This window comes from Zeus faber (genome assembly GCF_960531495.2).
Source record: "Zeus faber genome assembly, chromosome: 1".
NCBI classification, from domain to species: Eukaryota; Metazoa; Chordata; class Actinopteri; order Zeiformes; family Zeidae; genus Zeus; species Zeus faber.
The window spans coordinates 16,864,951-16,878,734 of record NC_137193.1 but is presented as its reverse complement, the minus strand read 5'-3'; the positions used below and the strand labels follow the sequence as shown (position 1 = coordinate 16,878,734).

The following is a 13,784-nucleotide window of genomic DNA, read 5'->3' as shown; positions in this document are numbered from 1 at the left end:
ACATTTGCTGGACTGTCCCTTGCCCATCTATTCTGGCTTCATCATGGCACGTGTGAAAAGGTGCAAGACGGATTCTTTCCTGAAGGTAGCTGCATATGTGAATAGTGAAACTCACTAGTGGTGCCTGAAAGGTTATCCCAGTAATTAAACTTAATTAATTCAAACTATGTGTGAAAGGGCCTTAACAACGGCATAGACGTCAGTGCTGAAAAAAAAATAGGTAGGTTTACATCAAAAAATGAATAGAAACCATGGATTCGAAAGAATCGTGACACCCCTACAATTTGTTGTCATTTTGACTTTGACATTTTTATTAATCTAAAATAATAAATGGAGTGCATATCTACTTGAGCAAACAGAGACAAGGCACATTTTTTATTTAAAAATTTTAAGTGAATAATACATTAGTGTTAAATGAATGTTCATTTTGAGCAAAACAAAGAGATGCTGCTGGGTGCTACTGTCAAGCCCTGATCTACGGGGCTCCACAGAAATGTGACACAAGGCTTAACTCATTCTCTTGTTATCGATAATCATCCAATTAGAATGAAAAAAATATAAATAAAAGTTGGCGTGGTGGCATGGAGTGGGAGTGGTGGGGAGCGACCAGTGCAGGGGGCACAATTTGCACACCTGTCTCCCTCCTCATGTGTAATGCAGCGATCGGGGCGTAATTTGCGCCCAGGATCTACACTCTTGTCCCCCTGCCCTGTTCCTATAAATAAAACCAATGAAAACATTGTGATTTTTATTTAAGATGTATTTTTATTTTACTCTGGTTCCTTATTAAATGTAACAAAAAAGGGCCCATGCATAATGAGGACACTTTCCCAGCCACTCTCTAACCCTTTAACTTAGTGGTCAGAGTCAATGGATGTCATGTTAAAGTCAAAAGTGGCCAATATTCAGTCCACTAGAAAAATGGTGGTCCCAAGTTTATACACCACAAATTTCAATCATTCAGAACAGTATTGGCTTTTATTCCTAGTATACACCAAAGGACTTTGGCGAGGATTACCAGTCTCAGACAAATAGATAGATATGGAAGGACTGGAATTCCTTCAACCCAACCTCCTTGGAATCTGAAAGGGCTCACAGGAAATGAGATGTGATGAAAGGGGAGAAAGATAAAAATAACATTGTACCTCACAGAGTTGGCCCTTCTCCCCTCTGCTCCCATGAAGACCTTCACTTCATCAAATGTCGCTTGAGCATACATCTTCAATCTGAGACAAAAAAACAAACATTCAAAAATAATTAAAGAGACCCAACTTCATTCTCAGCTAAAGAGAAGAGGAAAAGCAGATGAGGTTGTGACGATGAGGTGGTCGACAGGACGGCCAAAACACAAAAACTGAAGTATAGTGTAGTGTATTCAGGCATGGTCACGTTGCCGTTTTTGGAAGAAAATCTGCTAAATAGTTGTAGGTTTGCGGAGGAGTGAGAAAAACCTTGAGAATTCTTAATGGATACCAAAGGATTTGGAGAACTATATTTGTGGATGGGTCCACTCCCTGTCACAGAGGGTTCATTTACGTACAGAACTGATTTAAAGCCAGTCTACGGTGGAGGCATAATCATTGCACACACTACTGCCAAACGCAATTACAGGGGCTCAGGTCTTGCATGCAGGCCACTGCAGGCCTGGGACGGGTCACCACAACCATAGTACTGCTACCATGGATACCGTGTGTTTTCACAGGGCACATAAAGATCGGGGTTTCTTTTTGTGTTTTTACTTCAGCAACTGTATTGTATGTACAGTTGTTGATAGCAATATCAAGGTTTACACAAAGTCAAAAAGCTCCTCTGTAAAATATCGGGCAACACTATGCAGATTGCAGTGCAGCTGTTGGTAATTGCTTGTGTGGCATAGTGTTTGCATATTCATTATGTCACTATAATTGCACAAGAGCGGGCATATTTTAAAGCAATTAAATTAGCTTTGTTTCAACCACACCCAGTCCCATGTGTTGGGAAAATAAGGATCAAGTGACATAACGCAGCCTGTGCAGTGGTCTCCTGTTCCCAACAGTAACACTGCTTGTTTCTTGAGGGAAGCGCAATTAAAGGCTTCTTCTTCCAAACCGCACATCAAACTGGAGTTGGTTTCTGGGTCAATTATCAAATTGTTGACATATATATTTTTTAATTATCTCACACCCCTTCATAAATTTAGTGACAGACCTCAAAACACCTGTAGTTGAATTTCTAACATCAAAAGTGATACACAAGTCGGGGTTTTGGAGAGCAGCCCCAAATTAAACAAGGTGGCCAAATGAAATACTGTTAACTGGAGAAAATACAAGTTCAATAATATAAAATATAAAATCAAAAGCTATATGAATATTGAATAACAACAAAGTGTTCAATTTCAAGCCAAATCATGGTGGATCCGGGGCACATTTTCAAAATAAATACATATCAAGCAAAGGCCAGAATGGACATCTAAACTTCAGGCACAGCCAACTCCACATCACATTTGCCCTCTCAAAAGAAAAATGTCATCAGGAGTCAGATAATGCCAGAGGATTGGGACAATCAGGGATTGTAGAATGGGCCATGACAAAGTCCTGACCTTTACAAAAGATTACCCTGTAGCGGATCTGTTTCTGCACGTGCATCTGCATGTGTGTGCATTTTTTTATGAAGATTGGTGGAAATAAATACAATATCTCATGTATCCTGTATTTTGTTTGTGCTATTAGTGGGTTGTGTTATTGGTGCAGTTTACAGTTAACCTGTTTGTTTACAGGACACATGACATGAGAAGAATACACCCGTATTACAATTGAGAGAAATGTGGATGTGTGTTCATATAAACACATCTGCAGCATTCAGGCAGCGATCTGAACAATGCACATGGAACTAGGTAGGAAAGCTTACTTCTGGCGCCTGACAGGGTCGGACTCTGTGGGATGAATGTAAGGGGTCAGGATCTGCTCCAGGGTTTGACACTCTGAAACCCTAATAAGAGAAACAGATGTTCGGAAAAACAGAACAGCAAAACATGTCAATGTCAGCAACCAAATGCATCATCACGGTTTTTAAGACAATCTTGAGATGCTTCTATGTTCCCAAACCAACAATAAACAGAAGGGTCATAATAGTTACAGGTCACACGGCTGCTTAGTGGCTGCACTGGCATCGGTACATTTAAACCTCGTGTAAATGGGAGACCTCCAAAGTATGTCTTGGCAGGGTCGGCCTTCGCAACTAACCAAAACAAACAAGCACGCACACACAAACATTTAGAGCCACTGAAGTTGTGCAACTTACCTCCTCTCACAAAACTCTGTTTTGCTCTGAGGGAAGATGAGCTTCAAATGCCAAAGAAACCTTCTATCCCTAAGAGAGAAGAACAAAGAAAGGGGGCAATGAGCAACTTGGTTGACCAGTGTCGACAAGTGCGCTTGTATTACTTGTGTCAGAGACAAACAGATGTGTACCCGTTTGAACACAATATGCAAAAACTGATTTAGCCTGCATTTGTCTCATGCAGTACAACCGACTGCAACACAACTGATTACAAGATCTTGTCCATCTCCTCTTGTTTATGTGTGTGTCTACCGAGCAGACCAGAGTCGCCATGGATACCATGACATACACACTCAATATTAGGTCACCAGCTGGTGGATATCACATAATGGTCACTTATGCTGGGGTGCTGCTTGGGCAGTTATTACTAAAACATGTGGATGGATTTTCTGGGTTGCTGGGTGTACTCTACAACAAAACTGTTACTGTGCCCATACTGTCACATGGGGCAATCTAGCATAGTCTCAAAGTATTCTTCATACAGAAAATAACCTAGAAATACAAGGAAACAAATTTCAAACATTGGTTGTTTTACATTTAGTTAAAAAAAAGCCATGGGCTAGAACACTGATAACTGCTGATGGAAGCTTGGACCACAAACTGAACTGACTGTAGAACGGAGACAAAAACAACAAAACAAGGATTACACTTTAACAAATGTCATTTATGTAACAAAAGAATTTGATTGCTGTTAATCTCAGAAAAGAGAGTTTGCTGGCCCAAATGCAGACACCGGCAGTGGTATGCCCCCAGTGTGCTTCCAGAGCCGTGGTATCCCAGACTACTGGCTGACATAAACTACAAAGAGTCAGGCCATCTGTTATGCTGACCAAGACCAGAAATGATACCATATATTGGGTGGAGTGCATACACAACCTACCTAATCAGCAAAACATCAGAACCAGAGGCCTTGGTGGATCTAGGGATAGGGATGAAACCCTCAGAAAGTGGCATAGCCTAATTACTGGGGTGCACATCATAGACCTTGTTATTAAGGCTCTGAGCTTGGAGCTCAGCGTAAGATTTTATTTTTTCCTATAAAGTAAAATAAGCCTTTTGAACTTTGCCTGTCATCTCATAATAAAAAATGTTACATCCAAGTCAAATTAACACTTTGGCAAAAAAAGAGAAACACAGACATGAACTAGTACCACTGTCTGGTCTAGTCAAGGAGCAAGCTTTAATAAGCCTTTGTGTCAAGTATTTATCTCCGAAATGTTCAAAAGCTGAGCAGCAGGGACAACCTCTACTCTAGTTTAAGATAAGTGTGTGCTCTGGGAAAATGTTGGTTTAAGACTTATGGACTGAAGAATAGACAATCTTAACACAGTGATTTCCAGTGCATCCCAATCTACATCCAAACACATTTTTATGTCTAGAGGGAGTCCAGAATAATATAGAATAAATTCAAAGCGTAAGTTCGGCTCTCCGCTTATAATCAACAAAAGGGCAAGTTGGTGGTCAAATGCAATGTCAAGTTTGATCATAACTACTATGAGCAGCTCACAGACAGAAAGTACTTTTGCTGGTTGCAAGGCTTTTGTGATTGCTGCAAATCTCAGTCCACCGCCAATCCAGTGAACACTTGTATATGACTGTGTGACCCACCCCATGGAGCAACAAAAGAGAGGAACAATGCTCTCTGGAGGCCACTCTTTGCATAAGTATTAGCAGGTACCCATAGATTCATAAACATATTAAATTTTGTTGCTTAATATAGTGAAAAAAATTTGCCTTGGTTTACTTAAACTGAATTATACACGAAAATAGCAACCGTTTAATTATGCATAAGAAAGAACTATTTTACTAAATCACAATGAGTTTTGCCTAATGGTAGGCAATCTAGGCCACAGTAATTCAATACAGGTTACTCAAATCCAAGAACTGTATTTATAAAATACACCCGCTTAGTATCCATATCAATAGTCATATTATTAACATTCTTGTTACTCATTACTTGCTCTAATTACAGGTTTTTGTGTTCTAATGATCAACATTTACCCTCTTCCCTAAATTTGATCATCAACATCAAATATTGCAGCCTTATTAGCAATTATGCACTCCAAGTAATTAAGAGCGCTTTTTCAGCACAGTCCTAAAGAGCAATCACTTGGATGTTATTGGCAAAATATGGTCGTTATCAGAACCAGTGTTATTTTCTCCACATACAAAACCTTGAATGCCCACATTACTGAATTTATAAAATAAAATACAGACAGTCTATCAGCCAAGAGAGGACAAACAAGTCCACCTGCTTAGATTGCCTATTCGTGAAAGTTGTTAGTCAACTTAGGTGTGAGATGGCAAAAATTAGCAACTGGAGTTACTGACCAAATAAATGCACTGACTCCAGAGGACGGGTCACATATTCATTAGCAGCCAGCTGTATCAAATCTGTATGTGCAGATGAGCGGTTACAGGTAACACTGATTTGAAATTCAACTTGTCAGATTCAGGAGAAGACATTTCCCCAGATTTAATAACATAATATATACAAATAAATATATAATATATAAAAATAATCCACCAGGCCTGCATGGCAGCCAACCTATGCCCACTTCATCTGCATCTTAGGGGAAGATACCAGGTAATGGATGATGAGAGGGTGCCATTAATCGCCTCTTGACAGAGAGGAAACGGACCTTGTGGAACTCTATTCTGAGATGCAGCAAAGTAATAACTAGGGCTGCCCCCAAATAGTCGACCAAACGCTAGTCGATGAGAAGAGTGTTAAGCTGCTTTCACTCATGAACTCCGGACAATACGCAGACAATGAGGTCTGGACATTTTCCGGAGCTGCCCTTTCACACATGTAGCACACAACCGGAGATTTTCCGTGTCAGACGCGTTCACACCTACTGGTAGACCGTGCAGGAGGCAGGACATGACGCAATGACACTGCATAGTTTTAAAGCACACCAAAATGGCGGACGAGGCTACCAACTATCAGCAATTTCGACTTTTTTTGTGTTGATACTCCACATATTTGGACGTATCCACAATATAAATAAATAAAGGAAGGCAGAATGGAGTACGAAGCAGCTGCGCCCCGTGCACAAAGATCCCAATGGAAAAAGAAAGCTGCCGCGTTGTGGATACGTGTCCAGCAGTGCGGCATGCCCATTCGTTCGCTCTCCGGACAATCACCTGTTCTGTTCACACATACCACTCAATCGGACGTGGAATTTGTACTAGGGTGCTGCCTGGGTTTAGTCTTTTTAATGTCCTGTCCAACTGATTCAGACATTTGGGTTCACACATACAGCTGGTCTGGATAATTTCAGTTTTGCAGTGCATGTGTGAAAGCAGCTTTAGTCAACAAAGTTTTTCATTGGTCATTTGGTCACATGGAAAAAGAAGAAAAAAAAACAAATTCCATTCAGGAGCTGTGCTTTGTCAAAATTAACCTTAAGACCTATATGGCTGGACCAGTGTATGAAACGCTAGAGGGCTTTTTATTTGGAATACATTTTAACAAAAATAAATGTTCAGTCCCCTTGCTGGTTGTTCCAACACATTCAGAAGAATAATTACAGCTTTTGATGAGTTCGCTTCATGCGTATGTGGACTTGTAAAATAAATTTAGATTTTAGGCTGGTTATAAGTTATTGTGCTGGTGTTAGAAAAAAATTAACAAAATGTTCAGTCCCCTTGCTCCCCTTCCAGTCCCTTACGTTTAAACGGAAGTTAAAACTTAGACTAGTTGACTAAAAGTCTATTCTAAACGAATGTATATTGTAAAAAATATGGCGTATATTTTAAGCGCCATTTGAAATCATTAATCACATTCAAATCATATTTTAAATGCTGCTGCCTAGGCATAGTTCCCCATTTTTCGGGTGTATCACACGCACCCAAGCGCCACCTTCCCGATGGACCTGGCAGAGGCGGGCCAGAGGTGCGCCTCAGGTCTGGGGGGCTGGGATCCTGGCCGGGGGAAGGCGCAACTAGTAACGCAGAGCTCAAACTACATAATTCTGGCCTGATTTTCCACTCGCGACAGGTTTTTGGAGATCGCTGAGCAGAGCCCCAGATCGGAGGCGCATCATATGGCGTGCTCCCGTGAGCGACGAGCCTGGTGTGAACTGCTTGGCAAGCGCTTGAAGATGCCAGCGTTTTATATCGACGTTTAATATCTGGTCGTGGTCGGGTTCGACTCGGGAGTGACAAAACGACTGACTGGTCAGGGATTCCTCCTGGTGAAAGATCTTGTAATGTGTGACCCCCTGTCGTCAATCAGTCACGTAGTGTGAAACCACAACACCTCCTTCAAGATTCCCTAACACAAGACAGAAAGTTGAGTACTGTGAACAGGACAGATCTGACGACTTTGAAAGTCATGTAGGGAAGCAGCGAGGTCGGGGCGGAGGGCCGCTGGAAAGCCGGCGGCCCTCCAGGATCCCAACCCGGAATCCCCAACTGGAATCCCCACCCGGTTATCAGAAACGTGCGATGACTAGTGGACTAATGGCTTGAACTGACGGCAAATATTAGACAAGAAAAATCTTTAGTCGGGGGCTCTATTTCTAGTCTATTTATAACATATATACCAGAAAAACTTGCTCTAAGGCCTCAGTGGGTGGGGAGGCAGAGATGCTGATATAGGAAAGGCAGAAGAGAGGAGGATTACAGACAGATGCATCTTAAGAATCTGTGGGTCCTGGCTTGGGATGGGATTAATGAATGGAAGTCGTAATTCTGGTGTGTAACCTTTTCTAATGCAGGCCAATTCCGTTTTAGTAAAGGAACTTGATATTCTTAAAAAATATATCCTTTTTAATTTGACACACACACACAGACACACACACACACACACACACACACACACACACACACACACACACACACACACACACACACACACACACACACACACACACACACACAGACAGACAGACAGACAGACAGACAGACAGACAGACAGACAGACAGACAGACAGACAGACAGACAGACAGACAGACAGACAGACAGACAGACAGACAGACAGACAGACAGACAGACAGACAGAGAGAGAGAGAGAGAGAGAGAGAGAGAGACTCTGCGTTTCTCCCAACCCAGCCACCCTTCCTCCAGGGGGCAGCCAGGAGCAGCCCTTACTTCGATGGCACCTGAGGACCAATTCCAGGTGTAGATCAATGTCGTGGTCAGGGACACGACAGGAAAGTGTCCTGCATGTTTTTACATTGGGGTCCTTTTTTTATTTTTATTTTTTTTAATTGGAGGAGACCCATTTGAGCCCTGGGAGTTCATGCAATCTCCACACAGAAAGGCCCCTAATTGGGAGATCACGCACCTGAGCACGGTGCAAACAGCGCACCAGGTGGGAATCGCTCCCAGAACCTTCTTGCTGTGATGCAGCAGTGCAAGCATTGCGCTACCGTGCCAAAAAAACGAAAGAAATGACCTGTGTGTGTTATCAAGTATTTACAATACATAATAATCACCAGCACACAAAAGGCCCAAAAGGTTATCGATGGCCAAAAGAGTTTGACAGCAAATATTCCGTTCTCCTGCAAGAACAGCTTCAATGTCTGTCCTGCAGTGTAAAACAATGAAAACCATGTGATTAAAATCTGGGTTCTGGTCGAAAAATCTTTTGACGTGTTGCAAGATTAATATTTTTACTCATATATGCAGTTGAAAGTTATGATCACAATTAGTCAGGAAATCACTGCATTTCAAATCCCATGTTTTGCACATTCAAAATATGAAGTCCCTTATCCCACAATCCCGAAAGAGTCTCAACTAAGGGGTTAGACGAGCAGAGGTAAAGGGTCTACAAGTTTAATTTAAGATAGCATGGCAATGCGGGAATATACGAGCTAGATAACAATTTATACATTGATTGGCTTTGGCTTGAATGGTTTCCAACTGTGTACATTTAACTCAGTATACAGTATGCACATTATGCAACAATAATGCCATGCAAGAATCACAAACAATGCCAACAAAATGTTTTGGTGCCACTCCTCACTCTTTGTCCATCATAGAGCTCAACAGTGACCGCCCACTTTTTGAACAGCTCCATTTCCGGAAGTGAATTTCTTTCCCATTCATTCACTCCAATGACGTTTCAGAAAATCCTTATATAAAGAGTTTTAAACCTGGAACCAAGCCAACCATCTACAAGATGAATCTTGACCGTCAAACATTTGATTTGGAGCAAAACAATTAGAAAACGGGGAAAAAGGCACACAACGTGTACATGATTATTTTAAGAGTGAGTATAGCACATTTCAACCACAAGACAATTCAACGTGCTTTACATAAAACATTAAAAGCATTAAGACAAAGTGCAAAAAAACACATTATAAAAGGACATAATGTTGAATGAATGAGAAGTTGAATGAGAAGTAAAATAAATTGAATACATAGAATGCTTAAAGGTTATAGTGCAGTGCAAGAAATGAATCAAAGAAACTTGTTTTATTCTTTGTTAACAATTATTTTGCCTATTCGCCGAATAGCGTTTCACCATGTCAAGGTGATATCCTAGCCCTGGAGAACTGGTCTGAAGATCTTTCAGTTATCTGATATCGCTATTTCAGATAGGCCAAGGCCGTTATAGTATAGTGCGCATGAAGCCACTAGTATTCACATTTCAACAACCAGGCAATTCAAAGTTCTTTAAATGAAACATCAGAAGCATCAAGACAAAGTGCAAAAGAAACACATTGTAAAAGGAAGAACACATAAAAGAAAAAAAACGCATAAAATCAAGGCATAAAAGTGACAGTGCTGTGCAAGAAATGAATATTTGGTTGAGTCAAAGGTAGCGGCAAACAGAAAAGTCTTCAGCCTTGAATCAAAGATGTGAGAGTTGCAGTAGACCTGCAGTTTTCTGGTAGTTAATTCCAGATATGTGGTTCTCCATATTTAGTTTTGACTGAGGACAGAGAGCAGACCTGTCCCAGACGACCTGAGAGGGTCTGGATGTTTCACCGAGCAGACGATCAGAAATGTAATTTTGGCCCTAAACTATTCAGTGCTTTATAAACCAAATGTAGTATTTAGAAATCAAATCTTTAATGGACAGGAAGCCAGTGTAAAGACCTGAGAACTGGAGTGATATGATATGAAGGAACTACTCATACCATAAACCACTGCAAACGACACCTTTCAACAACTTCCAACCTAACCATAGTTTAGCGCACTTCTTCTTGTAATTTGTGTGTGTGTGTGTGTGTGTGTGTGTGTGTGTGTGTGTGTGTGTGTGTGTGTGTTTCTTAGGGCTGCACGGTATTGGAAAAAACTGAACACAAGAATACAAAAACACAAGGATTTTCCCCAAATGATTTTTCTAAAGCTCTATTTGGAAAGAATTAATCATTCTAGAATGATTGGGGTGATTTGTAGGGGAGTGCATCTGCATAGAAAATAAAAAAAATACATTAAAAAAAAAACATAAAAATATTTATATTTATAAAAATCAATATTTTCAAAAAAGCAAAACTAAATGAAATAAATAAACAAATATATAAATAAATAAAAACTATTTAAATGAAGGAAAAATATTACAAGCCAAACTTTTGTGCATTTGCTGCGGTCACCGGTGCACCATTTCTATCTCAAATCAGTGGCAGAAGTGCTTTATGGCAATATTTACCCCACAGTGATTTTTGTTATCAGCACATGGGAGCGATGTAAACAAACATGGGGAAACATGCCGCTTCGGTAAATTACTCATTGGATGGATTACAACAACATTTGCCCGTCTGCTACCGCTCCCCGACAACATAAGGTGAGCGAGTTGGGAGCGCGACTGAAATATGCAAAAGTTAGAAACCGATAAGCAACATTGAAATGCATGTCTTACAGAATCTAGGGATCTTGAAAACTCATACCCGCCCAACTCTACCAACAGCCCTTAAATCGGAGCAAATGGTGTTATATATTCCAGTGTAAGAGACTTTTTTTTAGTCCTGGAACATGAGAACCGGGCGAGTTTGCCTACTGTATCAAGCAGCAAAGAAGTTGTAGCATGACGTACTTTCGTTAATTTTGCCTTGAATTGAATGATTGGGGGAGCAGAGGGGTTGCTGACAGAAAAGCTTCTGTCAAATTTGTCTTTTTGTATATAGAGGCTACATTAGTCACTCAGATCACCCATCAAATAGTTGACTATTGAAATGATACATTTGCAACACGGCAATTGCTCAGTTCATAATAGTACCATAACCACCAACTAAAAAGATACACAATAGTTAGATAGTAAGAGAAATTAAGGAGTTAGACATTCACAAGCATTAGAATATGCAGATTTAAACAGAAATGCCCGCCCTTCTAATCAGAATAATTGACAAGACCTGATGCTCTGTCCAATCTACTTTTTATTGAAAAATCTGGTTTGGGAGCTGTAGAAAGTGCTTATAGAGTCAGATGCTGATGGATGCGGGGGACATTTGGGAGTAGGCACCTTATAATTGGGAGATAATGTTTAAGGCAAGCCACAAACCAGCTCATCTGTTCAATTCGTTCAAGTTATTATAAAAGAAAAAAAAAATCTATACTTAAATAAATAAAGCAACGCCTCTCTAGGTGAAGTGCCCTGTCATGCTAGGCTGATGGCAGACGAAAACATGATCCCATCGCAAACACAACTAGTCCCAATGTTCTGCCAAATGCCAGCTGTTACATATCGACCCTTCAAGGGTTGGCTTGAGAGGTAGCAGAGGCCTGTAATTTTGACTCAATCTGTTCCCGTGCCCCGTTTTTTATATTAGTCACTCGGGACAGATGGCATAGAGCAGAGGTGCAGTTACTTCAGTACACACCTTCTAATGAACAGTTGCGCATTGACAAGCTCTCACCCATGCGCAAATCACACACACACACACACACACACACACACACACACACACACACACACACACACACACACACACACACACACACACACACACACACACACACACACACACACACACACACACACACACACACACATCCCTCTGGCTGTTTGAGAGCGTAGCAGGAATATGTCGCTAACCAGCTGCAGTCACACCACTCACACATCTGCTTTTTATATTATGTACTTGGTACACTCTGAAACTCAGCCCCTTGCTCTCTGCTCCCCTCCCTCCAACTGCAATTTATTATGTGTACACCTTCCATCCAATCCCTTGCGTCCACTTAGTGTTCTGTGAAAGAGACACTGTTGTGGGAGACTAGAAAACCCACTGAGACTAACCACACACACAAAATCCAAAAAAACAAAGAGGAGAACATCCATGCACTGGAATTTGGAAATTCCCTCAATGGAAGCTTCAATAACAGAAGCAAGAAGAATATGCTGGTCGAAAACATGAAAACACAGTAGCCATCATGACACAAAGGACTAATTGCTGTGTAGGCATGGTCCCATAAAAACATGTAATGTTGAGGTTTGCCATGGGAATCATGCAGGGACTACTGAGTGAGAGCTCAGGGGTGTCTTTCTATAGCCTTACATAATGTTGCCTCATCCTGAAATGTGACATGCACATTAAACGCGCCACTTACAAAGCACCAAAGACAGACAGACATGACGAAGTGGTAGACATGAAGGATGGAAAAGAAGGTGGCGGCGGTCGAGGGGGGGCCTTAGAACATGAAAACAGCTGGTAGAAATTACAAAGGGATCATTCAGTGGCAGTACTGATTGGCACCCAATGTTGTCCCTGGGCATTACAGAGTCCCGGGCTTAAATGTGCAACTTTCCAGTTAACAGCAAGGAGCAAAACAGCAAAAGTTTATTCTCCCACTGAGGAGAGAGCTGTGTTAGTGTTCAGTCAAAAGAAAAAGTGAACATGAGTAACAGAGGGTTGTCCGACTGAAAGGAAATGTCAAATGTGACAAGACCACTAGAACCAAATCAAGAAAAAAAATGAAAAGGAGTAACAGAAACATTGAGGGGGGAAATGAGGCAAAGCATTTTAGGATATGACTCTATTTGGAAGCCTAACAGAGGAGGCCACATGGTAGCTAGTTGCTACGGCAACACAACATCCATTACAGAAAAAGAGCTATCCCATCACATCCTATATACAAGCCTTCAGATTCATAGGGTAAGTCCTCATAGCCCCAGAATTAAGAGCCGAATTTAAGAAATTCGGTCAAGCCCAGGCGGGCACCAGGGCTTATTAGAACCCCGCATGACTCTGGCATTCTTGTCATGTGGGCAACCACAAGAGACAGTGCGCTGCCGCATTCTTTCTCTAACCTGTGGTTTAAGAAATGTACCCTCTCAGATTTATTTATTTATTTTTGCAGCAGAGGATGGCGAGCAGAAATCTTTATTCTGGGACTTTGGCTCATGCTTGGTCTTGCCCCCGGTATCAGTTCTCATAGCTCTGTAGATTCACTCGGTCTCATTCATTAACAATGTACGGCACAAATCTGTGCTTACATCGTATGCATGCACACTTTAAGCAGATTGTTCTTACTTCTTATGTTGTTAGTTGAATTTGTTCTTACTTTCGGAAAC

At 41.2% G+C, this 13,784-nt stretch overlaps 1 protein-coding gene across 2 annotated transcripts in view; it reads right to left on the bottom strand.

Annotated features, from left to right (window-relative positions):
• The window catches only part of znhit6 (zinc finger HIT-type containing 6), a 36,257-nt gene that overhangs the window by 9,671 nt on the left and 12,802 nt on the right, over nt 1-13,784 (bottom strand). For both annotated transcript variants that reach the window (XM_080006200.1, XM_080006201.1), the window contains exons 6-8: nt 3,280-3,348; nt 2,887-2,967; nt 1,146-1,226 (exon numbers count right to left, since the gene is read on the bottom strand). In XM_080006200.1, the coding sequence (XP_079862326.1) occupies nt 1,146-1,226; nt 2,887-2,967; nt 3,280-3,348 (231 nt within the window). The remainder of the gene's footprint in view (nt 1-1,145; nt 1,227-2,886; nt 2,968-3,279; nt 3,349-13,784) is intronic.